General features: G+C 43.0%; 1 protein-coding gene and 1 pseudogene across 11 annotated transcripts in view; one reads left to right on the forward strand and one right to left on the reverse strand.

The window, feature by feature from the left end:
- The window catches only part of Rere (arginine-glutamic acid dipeptide repeats), a 372816-nt gene that overhangs the window by 135500 nt on the left and 214138 nt on the right, over positions 1–23178 (reverse strand). For 10 of the 11 annotated variants that reach the window (XM_057783759.1, XM_057783758.1, XM_057783750.1 and 7 more), the window contains one exon: positions 4237–4285. In XM_057783759.1, the coding sequence (XP_057639742.1) occupies positions 4237–4285 (49 nt within the window). Of the gene's footprint in view, positions 1–4236; positions 4286–20969; positions 21155–23178 lie in introns of those variants that run through there. The other variant, XM_057783760.1, reaches the window with a different exon arrangement.
- Positions 6855–7570, forward strand: LOC130883336 (centrin-2-like; annotated as a pseudogene).

Below are 23178 nucleotides of genomic sequence, written 5' to 3' on the forward strand. Positions count from 1 at the left end.
AGAGGAATACAGGTGACCAACAGACTCCAATCTTTTCTATCACAGTCACTAGGGGACCATGTGGCACTGCAGTAAAGACTGGCTCTCCAGGCAAGTAGGTCTCTTTCGGAGGATGTATGCAAAGATGTGTCACAAACATCAGTGCACACGGGTCATTCACTGTGGCATTACACATAACTGGGCATCTCAGAAATGCTGCATCAAATACAGGAGACAAGGGGGGTGGGGAAAGTGAGGAAGAGGCAACTTTGGATGACAGATCATCCCTGAAGGCAAACAGAAAGAAGGGAGCCCAGAGAGTGCATATCATCTACCATTATGTAAAGGGCGAAAGGAAATAAAAGAAAATGGGAAGAAGAATATCATTGTAAAGTTAACACATCATAATAGAACATTATAAAATCCCTAAATTAAAATGAAAAATTACACGCAACAACAGTTGAATTGGTTCTACTCAGGAACTATTTTAAGCAATGCTAAAACATTAATTTACCTGCACAGCCCTCATGGGCTATAGTAAAAAGGTAAAACAGAATTTAACAGCACACTTGTTCGCAGCAACTGTGAGTATAGTTCAGTGGCAAAGTATGTGTAATGCGCATGCAAGGCCCGGCACTAAATCCCAGCACCAAAGGAAAGCATTCTAATAGTCTATAGCAGTGTGAATATTGTTATTTGTGGTTATAAAATAAATCATACGCAGGAGAAAGATAGATTTAGATGAATGAAGCTGGGCAATGGTGGCACATGCCTTGAATCCCAACACTCGGGAGGGAGAGGAAAGTGTATCTCTGTGAGTTCAAAACCAGCCTGGTCTACAAAGTGAACTCCAGTACAGCCAGGGCTACACAGAGAAACCCTGTCTCAAAAAATAAAAATATAAAACCAGATTTAGATGAAAGCAGAGCAGGGTTAGTAGAAATGTTAAAGTTTTAAGTAACAAGATCAGAACGAACTTACACACGTAGTATTACACACACACACACACACACACACACACAAACAGAACTAGAGTGATAAGAAGGGACAGGGTTTGAGATCACTGCTTTGGAGCTACAGAGCTGGTCCGGCAGTGCACATTTAACTCTAACTCCAGCTCCAGAGGCGACCCAATGTCCTCTTCTGATTTCCTTGGGCATCTAGACTCATGAGCACATGTCACGACAGACACAAGCATGCTCTAAACTCTAAAATAAAAGCAAAAATTTTTTTTTGTTTTTTTGTTTTTTGTTTTTCGAGACAGGGTTTCTCTGTGGTTTTTTTTGGAGCCTGTCCTGGAACTAGCTCTGTAGACCAGGCTGGTCTCGAACTCACAGAGATCCACCTGCCTCTGCCTCCCAAGTGCTGGGATTAAAGGCGTGCGCCACCACCGCCCGGCACAATAAAAGCAAATATTGAGAAAATGAAATTACTGGATTTTTCCCTTTCCTATTTTATATGTATGGTGTGTTCATATGTCTGCATCTTATTGTATGTGAGTGGGTGGGGACATGCAGAGAGGCCTGCAGTTAATGCAGAAAATCACCCTCAATTCCTCTTTGATTTTATTGACGGAGGACCTCTCCCTCAAACCCAGAGCTTACCACTATCACTGCTCTGGGGACCTCAGTTCTGAATTCTTCTATTGAAATTGTGGGACCAACGCCACGCACACTTGGCATTTTCGTAGATTCTGGGGATCAGAATGAATTCTGGTTCTCACACTTGCAGGTCAAGCGCTTTATTTTGTTTTTAATTGCAGTGACTTATTTTTGTGTCATGAGGTTGGTGGTATACCACAGCAGAAATGTAGACGTCAGTCAAGAGTCAGGTCTCTCCTCCAACCATGTAGGTGCCAGGATCACACTTCGGTCGCCAGACTTGAGCCATTTTGCCAATCAAATGCAAGTGATCACTAAGTCATCTCCCAACCCCAAGATATTACACACTTTGGTTTGGTGTGAAATATTGTAGTTGTGTCTTTAATAAGAGGGCTTTTTTTTCTCATTGTGCTACCTGTAATTAAAATGATGGAGTGACTCATTTCAATCACCACAAGTAGGAAGCAGCCTAAGAAGATCAGACAGGACAAGTCTCACTAGAACTCTGCAAAGCTCAATGACACTGAGGACTGTATTCTGTTCCGACTTTTATATGTGTCACTATCTTCCCTAAGAAAAAAGCTAAAACTTTAAAAAGTTAATTAGATTTTGGTACTTTAAAAGTTGACTATTAAAATATATTTCCAGCTATGATATTAAATTAGCATTTGATTTAAATGAAAGCATACAAAACCCAAGTCTAGCAAACCTGCTTCTTTCTGGGATCTAGATGCATCCTCCTCTAGCAGCACCTTTTCTGTTAGGGTAGGAAATAAATCTTTTTTTTTTTTGGGGGGGGGGGTTGAGACAGGATTTCTCTGAAGCTTTGGAGCCTGTCCTGGAACTAGCTCTTGTAGACCAGGCTGGCCTCGAACTCACAGAGATCCCAAGTGCTGGGATTAAAGGCATGTGCCGCCACCACCCAGCAGAAATAAATCTTAAGTCAAAAGCCAGTATGAAGACCCTACAATCCTGGGAACAAACTGTAGGAGAGAATATGGGCGGGGTGTGTGTGGGGGGGAACGACAAAAAACAAGAAAACGAAACACAAAGGCAAGAAGAGAAATGGGAGTGTGACTGAGCGATGTCAGGCAAGTACTGGATCCTTGATTCCAAATATAGCTAGAGGCTGGTGAGAGGGCTCAGTGGGGAAAGGTGCTTGCTGCCAAGCTTGACAGCCTAAGTCTGATCCTTGAGACCTACATAGTAGGAGAAAATTTATTCAAGTTGTCCTCTGCTGTACACAGGTGCCCCCAACACACACACACACACACACACACACACACACACACACACACACACACACACACACACGGTAACTGTAAACAAACAAACAAAATCAAAGCCCAAGGACATTCTTATAGTACATGCCTATAATTTCAGCATTGAGAAGGCAGGGTCAATCTGGGCCACATAGTGACTCCTTGTTAAAATAAAATAAAATAATATAATATAATAAAACGAGGACTGGAGGTTAAAAGTGCATACCGCTTTTCCAGAGGATCCAAGTCTGGTTCCCAAAACAAATGCCAGGCAGCCCAAACTGTAAGTCCAGGGGATGGCCAAGCCCTCTTTTGGCCTCCACAAGCACCTGCACTTATGTACATATGGCCCCACTTAGGCACACACATATACATGTAATTTAAAAGTAATTTTAAAAAGCAGGGCATGGTGATGAATACTTGAATCCCACACTTGGAAAGAAAGGCCAAATTCTCCGTGAGTTTGAGGCCAGCCTAGGCTATATACTGAGTTTTAGGCCTGCCAGGGCTATAAATATAGTGAGACCTTATCTTAAATACTCACAACAATAACAAAAATACATCGCAAAACATCAAACTAAACAACCCAAACCAAAAACCAAACAAATGAAAAACTCAACAATAACAACAACAAAAAAAAAATCCAAAAAAAGCAGAAATTCCAGTCCAGAGCCAGGGACAGTAGTACAGGTCACAGGCAGAGAACCTACTTAGTGTGAGCAAGGCTTTGGTCCCCTCTCACCACTGTAAAATGACACCCTAGGAATCCACAGTTCAGAGGCAGTACTTCTTGGTCAGGCCCACATAACAGTTCATTCCAGGAAGACAGCAATGAAGGGGACGCTCAGCTACTGTGTATTTCTGCCTTTATCATAAAATGAGAACCATTTAGGAACAAGAAGCCCCTGCTGGTTTCCGTATTTCGATTTTGTCTTCAAGTTTTTACTTTTCTCCCATCAAAGAGGTAAAATATGTTCCGAAGAAGTGTTTATGTTACATAAAAATGCTCAAAAGCTAAAGAAGAAAAACAAAAGCCTTATACACACACATACACACGCACACACCAGTACCCCCAAAAACCTTTAGCTATGTATTTAAGAGAACTAGAGAATTATCAATAACTACTCTAAGATGCTACTTGAAAGAACAAAAATAATTCATTTGCTTTTATTTCGTATGCAATGGTGTTTTGCCTGCATGTATGTCTGTGTGAAGGGTCAGGGCCCCTGGAACTGGAGCTGCAGTTGTGAGCTGCCGTGTGTGTGCTGGGAATTGAAGTCAAGTCCTCCGGAAGAGCAGCTTAACCACTGAGTCATTTCTCCAGTCATCAAGAATAAAGATAAAGCAGAAAAATTGAAAATAAAAAGTTATTAAGTTAGTAAAATGTAGTTTACCTGATGGCTGGGGCCAACTCGAATTTCTCCTTGTGTGCTATTCAGCCTCCTGCAGAGAAGAGAGCAAAAAGTTAACAGAGCTGTTCTGACAAACCTTCCAAGAGTTTTCAAGGGAAGTCAATCACTCCACATAGAGACATCTTATTTTTTAATATTTATTTATGTGTATGTACCTTTGCCTAAGTGTATGTTTGTCCACAGAGGACCAAAGAGGGCAGCAGGTGGACAACCCTGAAACTGGAGCTACAGATGGCTGTGAGCTGCCACGTAGGTGCTGGGAATGGAAGCTGGGTCCTCTGCAGGAGCAGCCAGTGCTCTTAACTGCTGAGCCATCTCTCCAGCCCCAGAGAGACATCTTAAAAGGAGGCCGCTCCTTCACTGTTTCCCACACTGCTTCAGCTACACATGCTACATGCACAGGTCCTTAACCTCTCATTCCCCTCAGAAACTGACTGCACCACCTGCTGGTTTGAGGAAGGACCTCTCCGTGTAGCCGAGGCTGTCCTCACACCCACTATGTAGTTAAGGGTGAGCCTGAACTTCTAACCTTTCCTCCTCCCTTCCTAAGGCTGAGATTACGAGTGCGTGCAGCCACACTCAGTCTATTCATCCTGAAGACCAGACCCATGGGCTACGCGTGCCAGGTAAGTACTATATCAACTGAGCTACATGCCCAATCTCACTTTCTACTTTTATTCCAATAAAGTTTTTCATCAAGAACACTGGGTGGGGGCAGTAGCATTGACAAGGTGAGAGAGGGCAGCGACAACAACAAAGTGGTCCCAGTCCTAAGACTCTAGAACTGACCTGGCAGAGTGGTAGCAACCATCTCCCAATGAGAAAGGTCACAGATATCATACCAAAACATAAGACACTCCATTCCAGAAGAAACTTCAAAAAATTCTAAGAGAAGTTAAGCAAACCAGCCAGGCTTCCAGTGTCTAACCAGCTGTCCACAGGCTGCATGCAGTCAAACTGGCTATGACTGTGGCCCAACCAAACTGGTAAGTCCTGGCAATTGTTGTTGTTGGTTTTTTTTTTTTTTTTTTTTTTTTTTTTTTTTTTGGTTTTTTCGAGACAGGGTTTCTCTGTGGTTTTGGAGCCTGTCCTGGAACTAGCTCTGCAGACCAGGCTGGTCTTGAACTCACAGAGATCCGCCTGCCTCTGCCTCCCGAGTGCTGGGATTAAAGGCGTGCGCCACCACCGCCCGGCTCTGGCAATTGTTTTATGACTCCACTGTGTGGCTCTCGAATGTAAGCTCTGGGTGCCAGGCGACTCCTGCCTGAGGTGAAGAAGCTGCTCATTTGTTGCTGTTTTGTCACACAGATCCCCCAACAACCAAGTCACTCTGCCTGGAGTGGACTGGGAGCCTCTGGAGCAGAGAAAGGGCAGGACAGCAAGGAAGAAGATAGGATTTTTTTGTTTGTTTGTTTGTTTGTTTTTTGGTTTTTCGAGACAGGGTTTCTCTGTGGTTTTGGAGCCTGTCCTGGAACTAGCTCTAGGATTTTCAAGAGGGAATAAAACCACAACAACAAGACAGAGGCAGGTGGACAAGAAGGGGGCTCTGGTGGCAAAGTACTTATACCAAGGGCTCATTCTGTTGCAGCTGGCAGCAGCCTCCTTCTCTGACACAGAAGCTTGTAGATGGACTCATCTAGGAGGTTTATGATTCAAAAACTATGCCAAGTATTCAACTAGCCAGGCCATGACTTACTTTCTACAACTAACTGCTTGGGTTTTTATTGTTTGGGGTTTTGGTTTTGTGAGAAAGGGTTTCTCCATGTAGCCCCGGTTGTGCTGAAACTCACTCAGTAGACAAGGTTGGCCTTGAACTCAGAGATCCACCTGCCTCTGCCTCCAGAGTGCTGGGATTAAAGGCACGTGCTGCCACACTCAGCATAACAGCTTGTTTTCTAAGTTGGTGTGAGCCACTATTATCCTAATATGTCCATTTCTATTTCCTAGGTAGCCATGAGCAAAACAGCCTGCCAAGCATTTCCAATGACTTTCCAAATGCTTTTGTGACTACAAGTATCTCCAGTCAAAACCCATTACACCTCAGAAAGCTTAAGCCACAATCACTGCAGCTCAATCTTTAGCCTGTTCTAGAATGTCTGTGTTATTTTAGGGTGCCCTAATGGTTGATTACAAAAATCTTTCTGAGGGCTGGAGAGATGGCTCAGTGGTTAAGAGCACTAGCTGTTCTGCCAGAGGTCCTGAGTTCAATTCCCAGCAACCACATGGTGGCTCACAACCATCTGTAATGAGATCTGGTGCCTCTTCTGGTGTATATATGTTAACAGAACAGTGTATGCATAATAAATAAATCTTTAAAAAAATCTTTGATAACACTGATACCCACAGTGCTAAAGTAATATGCCACAAAATAAAAACAGCCCTCAAGCACCTTATGGAACTACGAATCTACTCCTATTTCTCTCTCTCTCTCTCTCTCTTTTTTTTTTTTTTTTTTTTTTTTTTTTTGATTTTCGAGACAGGGTTTCTCCGTAGCTTTTTGGTTCCTGTCCTGGAACTAGCTCTTGTAGACCAGGCTGGCCTCGAACTCCCAGAGATCCGCCTGCCTCTGCCTCCCGAGTAGCTGGGATTAAAGGCGTGCGCCACCACCGCCCGGCGCCGGAAGGGCTTCTAATTTTAAGAAGACAAACATGGCATCCAGTGGTCAGGGAGAAAGAAAGGGCCCTAAGCTTCAACTGACTGAAGAACAGAAACAGGAAATCTGGGACACTTTTGATCTCTTTGATGCTGATGGAACTGGAACTACGGACATTAAGGAATTAAAGGTTGCAATAAGGGCCCTCGGTTTTGAACACAAGAAAGAAGAAATCAAGAAGATGATAAGTGAAATTGATAAGGAAGGGACAGGAAAAATTAACTTTAGTGACTTTTTGATAGTGACGACTCAGAAAATGTCTGAAAAAGACACCAAAGAATAAATTCTGAAAGCTTTCAAGCTCTTCGATGATGATAAAACTGGGAAAATATCATTCAAAAATCTGAAGCAGCCGGGCGGTGGTGGCGCACGCCTTTAATCCCAGCACTCGGGAGGCAGAGGCAGGCGGATCTCTGTGAGTTCGAGACCAGCCTGGTCTACAGAGCTAGTTCCAGGACAGGCTCCAAAGCCACAGAGAAACCCTGTCTCGAAAAACCAAAAAAAAAAAAAAAAAAAAAAAAAATCTGAAGCACGTGGCCAAGGAGTTAGGTAAGAACTTGACTGATAAGGAGCGCTAGGAAACGACTGATGAAGCTGATGGATGGAGATGGTAAGATCGATGAGCAAGAGTTCCTGCGCATCATGACGACCAGTCTCTATTAAGATCTAAAGGTGCTTCTTCTTCTACTGCAAGCACATGTGACTAGATTTAGTGCCTGCCATTTTGTGAAATATGTTTTTTGAGAATCCCTCTCCCACAAGCCCTGGAAATAACTAGCCGTGACCTTGAATCTATTCTTGACTTTTGGAAGTTTCTTTGATATTAAGTTCTTTGTACCTTTACCTGCTGAGTAATTCAACAGGACATAACAAGAGCACACAATGGGGCAAAGGGTCTGAGAGTGAGTGCAGCCACTCTGCCTTCCATTTCACACAGCTGTAAACATACCATGGCTTCTGAGATGTCCATGTATCCATGTCACCATAAGCAGTGGTTGTTCTAAAGCTGTTCTAGTTTTTAGTTGACACCAGAGTGCAGTTTTTCCTCTCATAAAACATAGTGAATGCTTGCTGTGGCATATGGATGTGTATTAATGGATTTGTTTTGTTTGAAAAATAAAACCTTTCTTAGCCGAGCGGCAGTGGTGCACATCTACAAGAGCTAGTGCCAGGACAGGCTCCAAAGCCACACAGAGAAACCCTGCCTCAAAAAAAAAAAAAAAAGACAAAACAAAACCAAAACCAAAAAAAAAAAAAAAAAGTAAAGAAAAAGAAAACCTTTCTTAATTTAGAAAAAAAATATCCCCAAAAGTTAGGCAGTGGTGAAACATACTTTTAATAGCAGCACTCAGAAAGTAGGGGCAGGCAGTTCTTTTGAGTTCAAGGCCAGCATGGTCTACAGAGTCCAGGACCAATACATAGAGATAAACCCTGTCTCAAAGAAACAACAAACAAATGGAAAAAGGAGGGCTAGAGAGATGGTTCAGCAGTTAGAAGCACTGGCAGAGGACTGAGTTCATTTCCAGCACCTATATGGCACAGCTCACAACTGTCTGTAATGGGATCTGATGCCCTCTTCTGATGGACATGTAGACAAAGTATCCACATACATAAAATATGTAAATGAATCTTTAAAAATAAAATTTTAAAAAGTCCAGAAAGGAAAAGAACAGGAAGCAAACAACTATTACATTAAGAATTAACAAAGACCTTTAATTTCAGCACTTGGGCAGCAGAGGTAGGCAGATCTCTGAGAGTTCGAGTCCAGCCTGGTCTACAGAGCTAGTTCCATGACAGGCTCCAAAGCTACAGAGAAACCCTGTCTCGAAAAACTGAAAAGAAAAAAAGAAGAAGAAAAAGAAGAAGAAGAAGAATTAACAAAGGAGGTGCTAAGTGCAAGAGTCTCATAGGCGCCTAACTAAATGAGAACACTCTGGTATGGCTTGGTCTTCAAGGTGCTAAGGATGAAACTGAGGTCCTATGCACAGTAGAGCTGGCCCTGTGGTAGGGGATTCAGGTGAGCCAACACAGTGCCCCCTACAGCAATTGGGCAAAACAGTTGAGCTGGCCCTGGTGGTATGAGTGTGGGTGACCCGAATCTGAGAGCAGGAGAACTAACTGGCTACACTCCTTGTTCAGGCTGCACTGGGTGAGCTAACTGAAGCAATGCTGGGGAGCTTGCCCAGATAGTGATGTAAAGACTATGTTGGCAAGCTAATGGGCTGACTGACCCAGCTACCACCCAGGCCCAGAACCAGGGCTATGAGTTAGTCCACCCACAGCCATCTCATCTAGGAACCATTGGAACATGAAAATGGGACAAACCTACAGATCTAAAACAGCAGGATCTCCATGACACAAGACAACAGGATATCTGAGAGGAGTACTAGTGAGAGCCTATTATTGGTGCTATAGCAGAAGCCAGAGTCCTCCAGCCAGACCAAATGACCTGTTACAATGGCCACTTGCAAGTGATAATGAAAGGGTTAAAAGGTATACTGTGACTCAATGGGCAATGGGTCACACTACAGCTTCCATGATGAGATTCTTTTCCTTTGGTGGTTTCTGTTTTGGTTTTTCTTTTAAACCTTTATTTGGGGATGGGAGATCTCTTTTTGTTTTGTTTTTTGATTTTTCTTTTCAATCTTTATTTGGGGTGGGAGGTTACAAGAGCAGAGAGCAGTGGAAACGGAATGCATGATGTGAAATCCACAATAAATAAAAGTTTAAATTTAAAAAAAAAACAATAGCAGTAACAACAAAAAGCATAGTGAAAATAAAGCCATTGTTCTAGAATTACCTAACAATAGCACACAACTATATTCTCCTGTTCGCTTTTATATTTACTTTGTTGCACTCAGTCATTTCTGTAGTTTTTAAATCATATGAAGAAAACCCAGCCCCACACAGGTATGTAACCGGAGAGGGCAGAACACTTTAATACTGCTGCATTTGTTGTTTTTGAGGCAGAGTCTCAATACTTAGCCTGACCTCAGACTTACAACCCGTGGAGAGTCACCATTACAGAAGTGTACCACCACACTTGATATTTCTGGTACCACACCAAGACATAATGAGAGCTGATATATTTAAGGCTATGTGCAATGTTTTGGCTTCTGTTTTGCTTAATTGCTGGGATGGCAAGCACCTTACCACCAAGTTAAGTTCCCACATAAAGACTTCCTTACAATGTTAACACAAAGCTTTATTAATAATTTTCTGAACTCACAAGGCACAAAAGGAAAGAATCAACTCTACAAAGTTTTTCTGTTACTTCCACCTGTGCATCATGGGATGTACATGTCCACACATAAATATATATACAAAATAAATTTTAAAAATTTTAAGTGAGAGTTCTCCAAAACAGCTCAGTGGATAAAGATACATGCCACTAATCTTTTTTTAAATATTTATTTATTTATTTATTCATTTATTTATTTATTATACAATATTCCGTCTGTGTGTATGCCGGAAGGCCAGAAAAGGGCACCAGACCTCATTATAGATGGTTGTGAGCCACCGTGTGGTTGCTAGGAATTGAACTCAGGACCTTTGGAAGAGCAGGCAATGCTCTTAACCTCTGAACCCTCTCTCCAGCCCGCCACCAATCTTTTAAAAGCTGGACGCGCCATCTTCCTCTCTCTCTCTGCACACTGACTTCCCCAGGCCTGTTACACGCCCCCTCTAATAAACTCCTAAGCAGGTTTGTTGTGTGTTCCATGTTTCCTTCTCACTCACCCCAGGTAATTTCAATAAGACCTAGTTAATAATAAGCCTGAGCTAAGAGGCCAAAGAGTTTATAATTAATACAAGCCTCTGTGTTTCACTGAAACTAAACACCTGTGGAACCAGGCAGGACAGAAATGGTCATCTACAGATGTATTACAATTAAGACTAAAAATAGGAAATAAAGCCAGACGCACACCTTTAATCCCAGCACTTAGGAGGCAGAGGCAGGCTGTAGTGATAGTTCATTTGTATTTTAATAAATAAAGCTTGCCTGAAGTTCAGAGAGTAAAACTGCCCCGCTGGTCAGCCCTACAGACCAGGCAGTGGTGACTCACACCTTAAACCCAGCCCTAGAGAGGATTACAGAATGGGAGGAGACAGCTCTCAGTCATAGTCTCAATCTGAGAGTCCTGGAGGCAGGGTTTCAGATTGAGGTAAAGGTAAGAGCCAGTGGCTGGCTGCTTTGCCTTTCTGACCTGCAGGGTGAAACCCAATACCTGTCTGTCTCTGGGTTTTTATTAATCATGTTAGAGCAGGCAGATCTCTTAGTTGGAGAACAGTCCCATCTACACAGAGTTCCAGGTCGGCTAGGGCTACAGAGACTCTGTGTCAGCCAAAACAAACAAAAGCCACCTAACTTAAAACAGTGACAAGAAGCCAGGCAGTGGTGGCGCACGCCTTTAATCCCAGCACTTGGGAGGCAGAGGCAGGCGGATCTCTGTGAGTTCGAGACCAGCCTGGTCTACAAGAGCTAGTTCCAGGACAGGCTCCAAAGCCACAGAGAAACCCTGTCTCGAAAAACCAAAAAAAAAAAAAAAAACCAGTGACAAGAAACACCAGAAAAAAGTATGTGTGTGTGTGTGTGAGAGAGAGAGACAGAGACAGAGAATGTGTGTCTTCCTATGCAGTCCATACTGGACTCAAACTCGCAATCTTTTGCCTTTGCCTTTTAAGTACTGGGATCACAGGCCAACTCCAGTGCAGCCTTCTGGCTTCCTCCATTTCTCTCTGTTTCCTAGTGATCTCTGTGATTTCAAACACTGAAATACTGTGAATCCAGATTAATATGTGTGTGTTCATTTTATAAAGAAGCTATCATTATCCTTCCTAAAACAGAGAATTTCACTGTATAGCTAATATAAATTACATGTTTTGAAAAATAGCTGACTCGCAACCTCTATTATTCTACGACTCTTTGGTTGGAATATGAAAAAATGGTTTCAGAAGCCAATTTACAATGATGGTGAGCCATTGTGTTTATTTCTTTAGTAACAAAAAAATAAATTCATTGTATATGAAATCTGATACAAAAGAAACTGATGTAACAAAGCAGTATCCATAGCAACTACAACTTAATATTTCAGCCCTCTTCAGCTGCAGTGGATTAAATAAAATGACAAGATGTTCCCTTTGAAAAGTAACCTGTTACCATGGAAACAGTTTAGTCTAAGAAGTAAACAGGGAGTGGACAAAAGAGGCAGGAAGCTTGCATCTGAATTTCAAAAAGGGAGAAATATCTTTGCCAGCAGATAGGAAGGCAGAAACCTCTGAAGGACTGGTCATTTAGCCCCAGGGACCTGCCCCACCCTAGGGCTGGTCTGAGAACATCACAGAGTCACTTCCCACCCCAAAGAAAGGGGGAGTGGAGGGAAGCACTCTGGACGCCTACTGCAGAGTACCAACTACAAAGGCGACAGAAACAAAAGGACTTGATTCAAACTTTAGCTCTACGTGTATCTTGACATAATCTCTCTAGTCCTCAGCTCATAATGGCAACTAAGTCAGCAAAGAGATTGTAGAAAGAAGAGAATAGCAATGGTATGAACCAGCACAGGCCTGCTGCAGTCACTGCTATTCTTAGCTCTATGAGGTGGTGACCACAGAACAGGGCAAATCTCCACACTTCACCTTCAGACCGTATCCGTCATGACTTTTGAAAAATTACAAACTATACAAATGGCTTTCTTGCTCTCCAGACCAAAACCATCGTGGAGATGGAACCAAGCCTGCTTTTAGCTCCCCACTGTGCCTAAGAGCATATTTTATAGCTTAACTAGCATGTAGGAAGTGTGGACAATAAAGGCTTCATGGCACATCTTTGCCATGTCTGTCGAGCACTGTGGTCACATTCTCCCCCAAGGTCTGTCTCCCTGAACAGTCTACCTTACACTTTCATGTCACTTTCTTTTGCATTTAGGAGAGAAAACATGCCATATCTATTTTTCATAATCTAGCTTTGTTTTACTTAAAAAGATGATCCTGCAGTTCTATCCATTTAATACTTCTTTATTACTGAATAACTCTCCATTGTAGATAGACAGTATATTGTCTTTACTTATGTACGGATAAGCACCTAGGCTACGTCCATAAATGGCTACTGTAAATAGTATTGCAATAACATGGATGTAAAGTATCTCTCGAGTGCCGACTGAGATTCCTTTGGTGCATGCCTAGGAGTGGTAGAACAGATTAATATACCAGCTTCACTTTTGGTTTTCTTGAGGAACCCCTATAACTTATCTCCATAGAAGGTACACCATTTTATGTTACTACAGTGTGTAAATGTTACACTCTATCCACTTCCCTTCAAAGTCATTCTGGTCTGTTAGTCTCTCATTCTTTCTTTAAAGTGTATGTACATACCTGCACACAGTGTATGCACCTGCACATACTGAGTGTATGTGACTGCAGCGACCAGAGAGGGTGTTCAGATTCCCTGGAGCTGGAGTTATAGAGAACTGTGAGTCAAGAGAAATGGACTCACAACCTGTATTATAGTGCTGTGAATATGGTGGGCAAAGAGGCAAAAGACACCGATTTTTATATGTGTAACTATACTGGACAGTGCTGAGAATGGAAACACCAGGGGCTGGAGCGATGGTTCAGTGGTTAAGAGCTAAGGTGGTCTTCCAGAGGTGGGAATCAAACGTCAGTCCTCTGAGAGAGCATTAATCAAACGAGAGATATCCAAAATGTGCAACAATTGACAGAGACAACTGACTACCTGGGCAATCACCCAAAGTCTCGTTTGCAATGTTGAGTCAACCAACTTTGGCTAAGGCCTAACATAACTGACATACCATTTTTAGAACTATCCTACCCTGTCTTGGCAGGATAAGACAATCCTGTTTCATCCACTTAGGGATATTCTGTATTTTTGTCAGAAGTTGAGGTATGGGCTTTTCTTAACCCAAAGGCCAGTTCTGCCAAGAAGACAAGCTCCCAGTGGAGTGTCTTTGGTGTTCAACGTTCTCTGGGGAGTAGAGTGGTGTTGCCAGGAGTAATTGTGTCTCGTTGGCACAGAAATTTTAGGTTAGATTAAAGGCCATTTTCTACAGCTCTTCGAAGAGGCTGAAGATCATACTATCTATACTAAATATAATCTCTATGTAACTAAAAGACCTGATTAACTTAAAAATAAATATGACAAACATATAATTCTCAATACCTAACTTGAAGACTAAAAGAATAAACAACTGTGCAATATATGAAGACAATGATCTTCAACTGTAAACAATGTCACAGTATCAGAGGTAGAAATGTACAATGTAATATGGTAGATGTATCAATACAATATAGACAAAGTTATAAGCATACTCATACAAAATTAGAGGTAGTAACACTCATATTCAATATTCAATATATCAATATACAAGAAACAGTACCAATACAATTTTCTATTTGGTTTAGTTCTATCTTATTTAGACAAAAGGGGGAGATGTAGGGATATAGCCCCACCCATTGGGGCGTGTTCGCCTTGGGCTAATGTTTACTGATAAATCTACCGGCGTGATCCCAGCAGCCCTTTTTTCTCTGCTTTTCCTGTTCTCCGCAGGAGCCTGTGGTCCTGTAATTCTATTTCCTTATTAAAGCTGTATATATCTTTATAATCTGTCTGCATTCATTTACGCCGCCACATTTGGCCCCAACTGAGTCTTTTCTCCAGGCCTGTTTGTTTTCTTTTCTTTAGATTTATTTTATGTGTATGAGTGTTTCATTATATGTATATGCACCATGTGCATTCCTGGTGCTCATGTATGTCAGAAAGGGGCAATAGACTCCCTGGATAAAGAGTTATGGATGGTGGTGACCACCATATAGGTACTGGGAACTGAACCTCCACCCCCCCACCACCGCCAGAGCCTCTGGAAGAGCAGCAAGTGCTCTTAAGCACTATGCATATCTCCAGCCCCACCCCTAATGTGCTTTCTTAATTATAGTCTCTAAGGTGAGATGGACTCTCAACTCTCAATGTAGTTTTGATCTGCATTTCCTTGATGTCTAATAATGGACATTAAGATATTGTAAACGAGCTCTAATATTCTAAATCAACTGTATCTTACACTTAGCTTTAGTTACCAATTAAGGGGTTTATTCCGAGATAATAAAATTATTCCAATCAAAGTTAAGCTGAAAAGAGGTTTGATAAACTATCTAGCAGAAAAAAAAATTCAGCTTTCATTCAAAAACAATGAAATAAGGAGAATTAGTCAGTAACAGAATGAGGGACTGGTCCCTACTGACTGGCATGAAGCCAACCTAGGCCTGGAGCTGGACTCAGAGTACAAAGTCCTCTGATAAAGCTCCCAAGAAGCCTTGCCACAACTCCACAGCGCTGCAGAAGAGAGTAAGGCCTGAGGAAAGTAAAAACACTCTTTCAGGAAGTCACAGCAATTAACCACAGAATCAGCTCTCCCACAGGCTTCTCCAAACTGTAATCCAGGGTCCAGACCTATGAGGAGCAGTAAGACTGATAAGAACCATAACTACAGCCTTTCAAACAATTTCAGGTCAGAGAAGCAGGGGTTAACTGTGTTAGAATTGGGTGAGGTGGCGCAAGGCTGACCTCCTAGCACTCAGGAGTGCTAACACAGGAGGGAAGAGTTGGAAGGCTAAGTGGATTATAAAGGAAGGAAAGAGGAAGATTCACTTAATATTTAGAAGAAAGACTGGATGGACAGCAGATGAGAGGGAGCTACTTTCAAGTGTGATGACAGCACTGTTCATTCTCTGCATTTCTTACCCACTATCCAGTGATCTGCACACATAAAACTCTGTCCCAACTCCAGGCTCCCATGGACTTTACACAAATGCAAATGGCTTTAACAATCACAGTTAAAGAAAAGTAGATGTGCACATATATGCATACCAAGCATTAGCAAACAAATTTATTGTTATTATTATTTTTTGGAGACAAGGTTTCTCTGTATAATCGTCCTGGTTGTTTACAGACCAAGCTGGCCTTGAACTAACAGAGATCTGCCTCTACCTCCTAAATCCTGGGAGTAAAGGCGCATGCCACCACCTTCTGGCTACAAATTATTTTTTGAAAACCCTATCATGAAGGTTGCCCTCCAGAACTGAACTGGTCTCCTGAAGATAGACTTTCCCTGTACTGAAATCAAACTACATAAGTCTGCAGAGAGAAACCATAGAGCTGGTAAGTAGGGCTACAACACACTTCCAAGGTCTCTCTGTCTCAGTCAGAAGAGACTGAAATGCTTTAAAGGCAAAGCTATCACCTAACTCCTCTTTATTATAGTGCTTTGAATATGGTGGGCAAAGAGGCAAAAGATACCAATTATCTGCTTTATATGTGTATACTGGACAGTGTTAAGGAAAGGAAACACTGGGAGCTGGCTGAAAGATGGCTCAGCGGTTGAGAGATGGCTCAGATCCTCCAGTTCCAGGGGATCTGATACCTTCACACAAATGCATATACATTTTTAAAAATATCAAATGTTACTGTGTGTGTGCGTTTGCGTGTGTGCATGCATACATACATATATATGGGGGGCATCTTTAAAAACACAGTATCTGAGTTTGAGGCCACCCCGGTCTATAAAGCGAGTTTCAGGGCAGTCAGGGCTGTTACACAGAGAAATTCTGTCTTGAAACACCTAAATAAATAAAATATAAAAAATAAAGAATAAAAATAAAGCCGGGCGGTGGTGGCGCACGCCTTTAATCCCAGCACTTGGGAGGCAGAGGTAGGCGGATCTCTGTGAGTTCGAGACCAGCCTGGTCTACAAGAGCTAGTTCCAGGAGAGGCTCCAAAACCAGAGAAACCCTGTCTCGAAAAAAACCAAAAAAAAAAAAAAAAAAAAAGACAGAACCTCAGGGCTGGAGAGATAGTGAAGAGCTAGGAGTACCAGCTACTCTTTCAGTGGACCCAAGTTCAGTTCTTAGTGCTGACAATGGTACTCATCACTGTCCATAACTCCAGTTCCAGAGGATTAAATGCCATCTTCTGGTGATTTCGGCCAGCACCAGGCAAGCATGAGGTATGCAGACATATATTTAGGCAAAACTCAAACACACACACAGAGAGAGAGAGAGAGAGAGAGAGAGAGAGAGAGAGAGAGAGAGAGAGAGAGAGAGAGAGAAATAAAAAATTAAAAAGTAAAAACAAAATTTCAAGACCTAGAAAGGTACTATATGCCTACAATCCCAGCTACTAGGGAGGCTCAGCTACTAGGGAGGCTTAAACAGTAGGGTTGTGAGTTTGAGGCCAGTCTAGGCAACTTAGCGAGATCCCATCTCAAAACATAATGAAATTGGAGCACACAGCTTAGAAGTGGAGCACTTACCTACCAACTAGGTATCAGGTTATGGGGTCAATCCTCACAACAGGAATAACAAAGTTTATTTCAAGAGGAATAAAGATAAAAACTGAAAAGGAGTGAGAAGGAAGCAGATTAGCCAAGTGTGGACAGCTGGTTACAAACAACCTTCAGTCCCAAGACAATTCCTAATATTGTTTTGCTACTAAGAGAATTATACCTGCAAGAACCTGGAGAGGAGGACTGAGAATTGTAACAATGCAAGAAGCACTTTCAGGCTGTTCTCATCGTCTTTACAACCAGGCCAGACCCATGAGCAAGGTGAGCTCAGAACAGAGAAGCAGCCTAACTATGTGGAATTCCAGCACCATCTGGCTCCATATCTAGTCATTTCGTTTCTCTTACTCCTGACAGAAGTACTTTACTGAACATATTTGTGGTTTTGGTTTTTTTTGATAATGGGCCTCACTATACAGCCCTGGCTGTCCTGAAATTCACTATGTAGACTAGGATGGCTTCAAACTCCCAGAGATCCACCTGCCTCTGCCTTTGGAGTGCTAGTAGAGGCCTTCACACCCCTTTGAGTATATTTATGTCAAAGATCCATTTGTCTCAGTCATGGTGGTACGCACCTGCAGTCCTAGCACTTGAGTGGTAAAGGCAGGTAGATCTCAGTCAGGGTTACATAATGAGACCCTGTCTCAGTCCCTCCTCTTCCCCCAACAAAAAACAACCCATCTGCCAGTCCCTACATTAGGAACAGAGGTTATAAGGATAGATGTGACCCCTGTCCAACAGGGAAGACAATCACATAACCACAAATAAATGTATATTTCAAAGGTTGTCAACAAAAATTCTCTAATCTAGCTGAATTAAATAACAGTTCACCTTAGTGTTGGAGCATCAGAGTGCACACAAAATATAAAAGGCAAGTTTTCTTTTTTCCTCTTTTTTTTTTAATATTTATTTATTATGTATACAATATTCTGTCTGTGTGTATGTCTGCAGGCCAGAAGAGGGCACCAGACCCCATCACAGATGGTTGTGAGCCACCATGTGGTTGCTGGGAATTGAACTCAGGACCTTTAGGAAGAGCAGGCAATGCTCTTAACCTCTGAGCCATCTCTCCAGCTTTGGAGCCTGTCCTGGAACTTGCTCTGTAGACCAGGTTGGACTCGAACTCACAGAGATCTGTCCACCTCTGCCTCCTGAGTGCTGGAATTAAAAGCATGCATCACCATAACCCAGCATGAGTGCATGCTTTTAAAGTTGTCCTTTAACTGGTGTTTCCGCCTTCTCCCAACCCACCCTGCATCTGTCACAGGGTTAGAACAAGTGTGTCTTTGGTAGGAGGAACATGGTTCAGTAAGAACAAAAGTAGAATGGAAAAGGAAAAGCAAATTCAGAAGGAAGAAAGGATGAGGAACCTGTGGCACTAGAGAATCAACACACGATACACACTAGGACTGAGGCCAGGCTGGTCAGAGCTGCCTCAACCAGGGACCACAGCGGGAAGATGTGGTGAGAAGCGGATGGTATTAAGAAGTGGTCAGTGACACATGGCAACTGTGACCAGGCTGCCCACCAGGGATAGGATGCATGTGCATGTTCACACACTGTATAGCTTTACTCAGATTTCCTACAGGATTCTATCGCAATGGATGAAGAGGAAGCAGCAGGGTAAAAGATCTGAGACTTGACTATTCGCCCATATTTCTGGATAGCTCGTGTTCTCTACCGATAAACCTGCACAGAGGCCCTCACCACCACCCCTGGCATGCCCCAAGCCCTGGACAGGAGAGAGAGCTCAGAGGCAACTTCCCGAAAACATTTCCTAGAGACAGGAGAATGGAGAACAAACGCACACACGAGAACAGTGCCGCCGCCTTTACTGCATGTGAAGCACAGGAAAAGAAAACCAAATTGAAACCCAGAGGCCATCCACAGCACCAAATCTTCACCAATAAGGCAGATGACTGTGCCAAAGCATCATGAAAGCAGGTCTACACCAAGACTAACCAGCCAAACAAACAATAGACACTGACCCCAAAAAAATTTTAACTAAAAAGGAAGAAGTAAAGACCTTTCAACAGAAAAATAAGTATTCTCCCAAATACTCAAACATATATAGAAAACACTAGGTATTATTCCCAAACTTCTAACACAATGTTCAGATACACAGCTTTATAACAGGAAGTGGCCCTCACGGGAGGAGGAACCAAACACAGAAATATCAACGAAGACATTAACCCTACATTACTCCTCTATGCAACATCACTTTGGTTCTAATATAAAATTAAGCCTGCAAGAATACAAATTATATGCTTTAGGAATATTTTAAATGTTAGCCCTGCTAAAACCCTGCCCTGGCCAGGGGCCTCTTCTGACCAGAGCCCATCAAACAAAGCTCCACATCCATGTTTCCAGCTGAGCGATTATACAGGTCTCCCTCCTTCGTGTCAATAAGCAGTGAACTTCCCCCCTGACGGGAGACTGCACACTCTCCACTTAGGTGCTTTCTGCAGTCCTCACAAGGTACAGAGCCTGACTGCTGTTTCTAAATTGCTCCCAACCTGGTGGCGCACACATTTAATCCTAGCACTTGGGAGGCAGAGGCAGCCGGATCTCTGTGAGTTCGAGACCAGCCTGGTCTACAGAGCTAGTTCCAGGACAGGCTCCAAAGCCACAGAGAAATCCTGTCTCAAAAAAAAAAAAAAAAAAAAAAAAAAAAAAAAAAAAAAAACTCCCAACCCTATCAGGAGGAAGGGGGGAGAAGAGATAAGAGGCAGCTATGCAATCACAAACTAACTCCCCATTTGGGTAAGAATTACATTGTGCACAATCTGCTTATCCTGATTGGCTCCCTAGTGAAGGCACCTGCCTGGGCTCTCTCTCTGCAAACAAAAAAAGCACAACTTCACCTGGGAGTCAAACATAAGCCACAGGTACTAAATGTGGCCTTCTCTGCCTTCTTTGGCATCAAACCCCTTCCATTCTCCTTCTACTGAACTCAAGTCATGGAAAATACATATACATCACAAAGCTAAATCAAACATACTATAAGTCAAAGTATATGAATCTCAATTTAACACAGATGTCAATGTCTTTAGTCTCACAAAGCTGGAAAGAAAATATCCAAACTGCAAAACGAAGGCTTTGCTCCCTCAGAAGGAGCAGAGAAAACTGAAGTGATGTGACAGTTCCCGTTCTAAAACCCACTCTAAGATGATACAGTTGCGATCCACAGCCACCCCTCATGTGTCACCTTACAAGAATTATAATTTGCTGTAGCAAACAGGCTCTCAATCAAAACAAGTTCCACCCACCTTCAAAGCAACCAATAGCTACCCACCTACCACCCTTCCTAAAACAGCCACACAGATCCACTCTGTGGCCGGCAATCCCTACTAGGCACATGGGCAGTGAGGCAGCCTGCAGATTTACAAGACAGATAAGTTCTACAAAATGCACTGGGCAAACTCAGGCTAAAATCATACTGAAGAGAAGAGGTAAGGTGAGGGAAGGGGAAGAGGACGGAGACAGAGACTCACAAAGCTTCACACTTCACACATTTGCTTAATTCATCTCCGGGTAGACCCCACGCACAGCTCGGAATTTATGCTTCGCAATGCCACCTCTGCACGGCCAGCTGGCTGAGTCAAAGGCTCTGTAACATGCACCATGAATGGCGAGATGATTCATAAACATCTTTAGAAGGAGCTCGAGCAGCAAAGCTAATGTCTCCGAGAGGCCAGGGGAAGATCGCCTACCTGCAGGGGCTGAATGGATCATCCATGACTAACAGAGGCTCTGGTGAGTCTAGCTGGATTCCTGTACCTCTAGTTACTGCTAAAACTCTGCCCTTTCCCACTCTAAATACTCAAAATGGAGGCACATGCAGGCTGAGAGACCTCACAGAGCTCTCACTGAGCTTGTGCTATGACCTAAGCCTTCACGCAGAACGCAGAAACTTCCCTCACACTGACAGGACTGAGCATGTGCTGTGACCCTCCCTCATCCACACAGTGTCTCTCCACAACGCAATCAATCTCAACCCTGCTGTTTCCGTAAATAAAGCCCAGCCAACAGACTCTGAAGCTTCTCCCTGCACACCAAGCTAGTGTGCAGGGAAGTGGGGCCTTAGAAAGGGGATTCCAGACAGCCAACACCAGGGAACTCCACAAGCCTAGCCAAGGAAAGGCTTCTGTTCACAAGAGACAGCAGCAAGTTTTCTTTTGTCTTTTCTGCGCTTAAGTAAATTAGATTTTTAAGTAAATTAGGTTAAGTGACCAGTTTTTCAAGAAAGAACAAGAATGAAAAACCAGATATGAATGATTGCACCTGAGATTAAACAGAAACACAGTAGCATACTTAAGCATAGCAGCAGTGCTTATGAGAAGCAACCAAAACATTTCTTTTTAACCAAAAAGGCCAAACAAGCAAGCTAGCCATGTAAGGATGGCCACAGTGGAGACAGATGGCACTAAGGCCACATAAAAAATCCTATGCTTGCCGGGCAGTGGTGGCGCACGCCTTTAATCCCAGCACTCGGGAGGCAGAGGCAGGCGGATGTCTGTGAGTTCGAGACCAGCCTGGTCTACAAGAGCTAGTTCCAGGACAGGCTCCAAAACCACAGAGAAACCCTGTCTCGAAAAACCAAAAAAAAAAAAAAAAAAAAAAAAAAAAAAAAAATCCTATGCTTAATGCAAAGAGTTTCAAATCTCCAAGTGATAAATTACAACCTTTCCTAAGGTAATTAACACGAGCTCAGTCAGGTCTTGAAGAATGTAATTCTAACAATAAAAACAGCTAGAAGGTGCAAATCAAGGACTTGGGGACTAGGGAGTGTAACCCAACAGTAGGGCACTCAGTCAGCATGAACCATAATGGTGGGTTAACACCCACCCCCAACAGAAAGCAAATGTGCATTCTTTTCTCCCCACACCTTAAGACCACCCGCCACAAACACCTCAGCATCCAGATTCCAAATCCTGATTCAGCTCTCTCAGCACGATCCACATAACTAAATCCGTTAAAAACTCATTCTGAACGATTTCTAAAGCCATGTACACCAGGCTACCTTGCTAGAGCATCACTGGGCACCACAAGCACTCACTCACACTGCCTACAGACCATCCGGTGCTCATCTCCGCAAACGAGCTGTCTGTCATGTAAGAAACAGCTGACATATATGTTATTCCCACCTGCGAACCAAAAGGTGATTTCTTATATCACTTAGTTATAATTTAAAAAGAAAAGGAAGGCCGGGCGGTGGTGGCGCACGCCTTTAATCCCAGCACTCGGGAGGCAGAGTCAGGCGGATCTCTGTGAGTTCGAGACCAGCCTGGTCTACAAGAGCTAGTTCCAGGACAGGCTCCACAACCACAGAGAAACCCTGTCTCGAAAAACCAAAAAAAAAAAAAAAAAAAAAAAAAAAAAGAAAAGGAAGACCACAAAATCCCCCAAAACATGAAAGACAAGACTGGGGAAAAGGGGCAGGACGAACTGCTTCTGTTCAGAAAAACATAGTGACCAAGAGTCTCACAGCAGCAGCACACCACAGGCCGTCCCATGTGCAAGGCCCTCCATCAATGCTGTGGTGAGACAAAGCACATTCTAAGATGCGGAATCTACACATTCATCTGCAGAAAAGATAATCTACAGCCTCACCGAAATGCCAAGGGCTGAGGATGTGACTCAGTTGATAAAAGTGCTTGCCCAACATGCATGAAGCTCTGGGTTTGAGCTTCAGTACCACTTAAGCCAGGTATGGTGCTGGTAATCCCAGTAGTTGGGTGAGGTAGAAGACTCAAAAATTCAAGGTCATTCTCAGCTGCATAAAAATCCTTCATTTCAGACAAAGAAGGGACGAGGGAGGACAAGAATGAATGCAAAAATGCACACACTGAAAAGGGTGTCTTAACCAATGGAAACAGGGCTGCAGACTGGAGAAGATCCCCAGAACCAGTGCAGTGGACC

This window comes from Chionomys nivalis, chromosome 11 (genome assembly GCF_950005125.1).
Source record: "Chionomys nivalis chromosome 11, mChiNiv1.1, whole genome shotgun sequence".
Lineage (NCBI taxonomy): Eukaryota > Metazoa > Chordata > Mammalia > Rodentia > Cricetidae > Chionomys > Chionomys nivalis.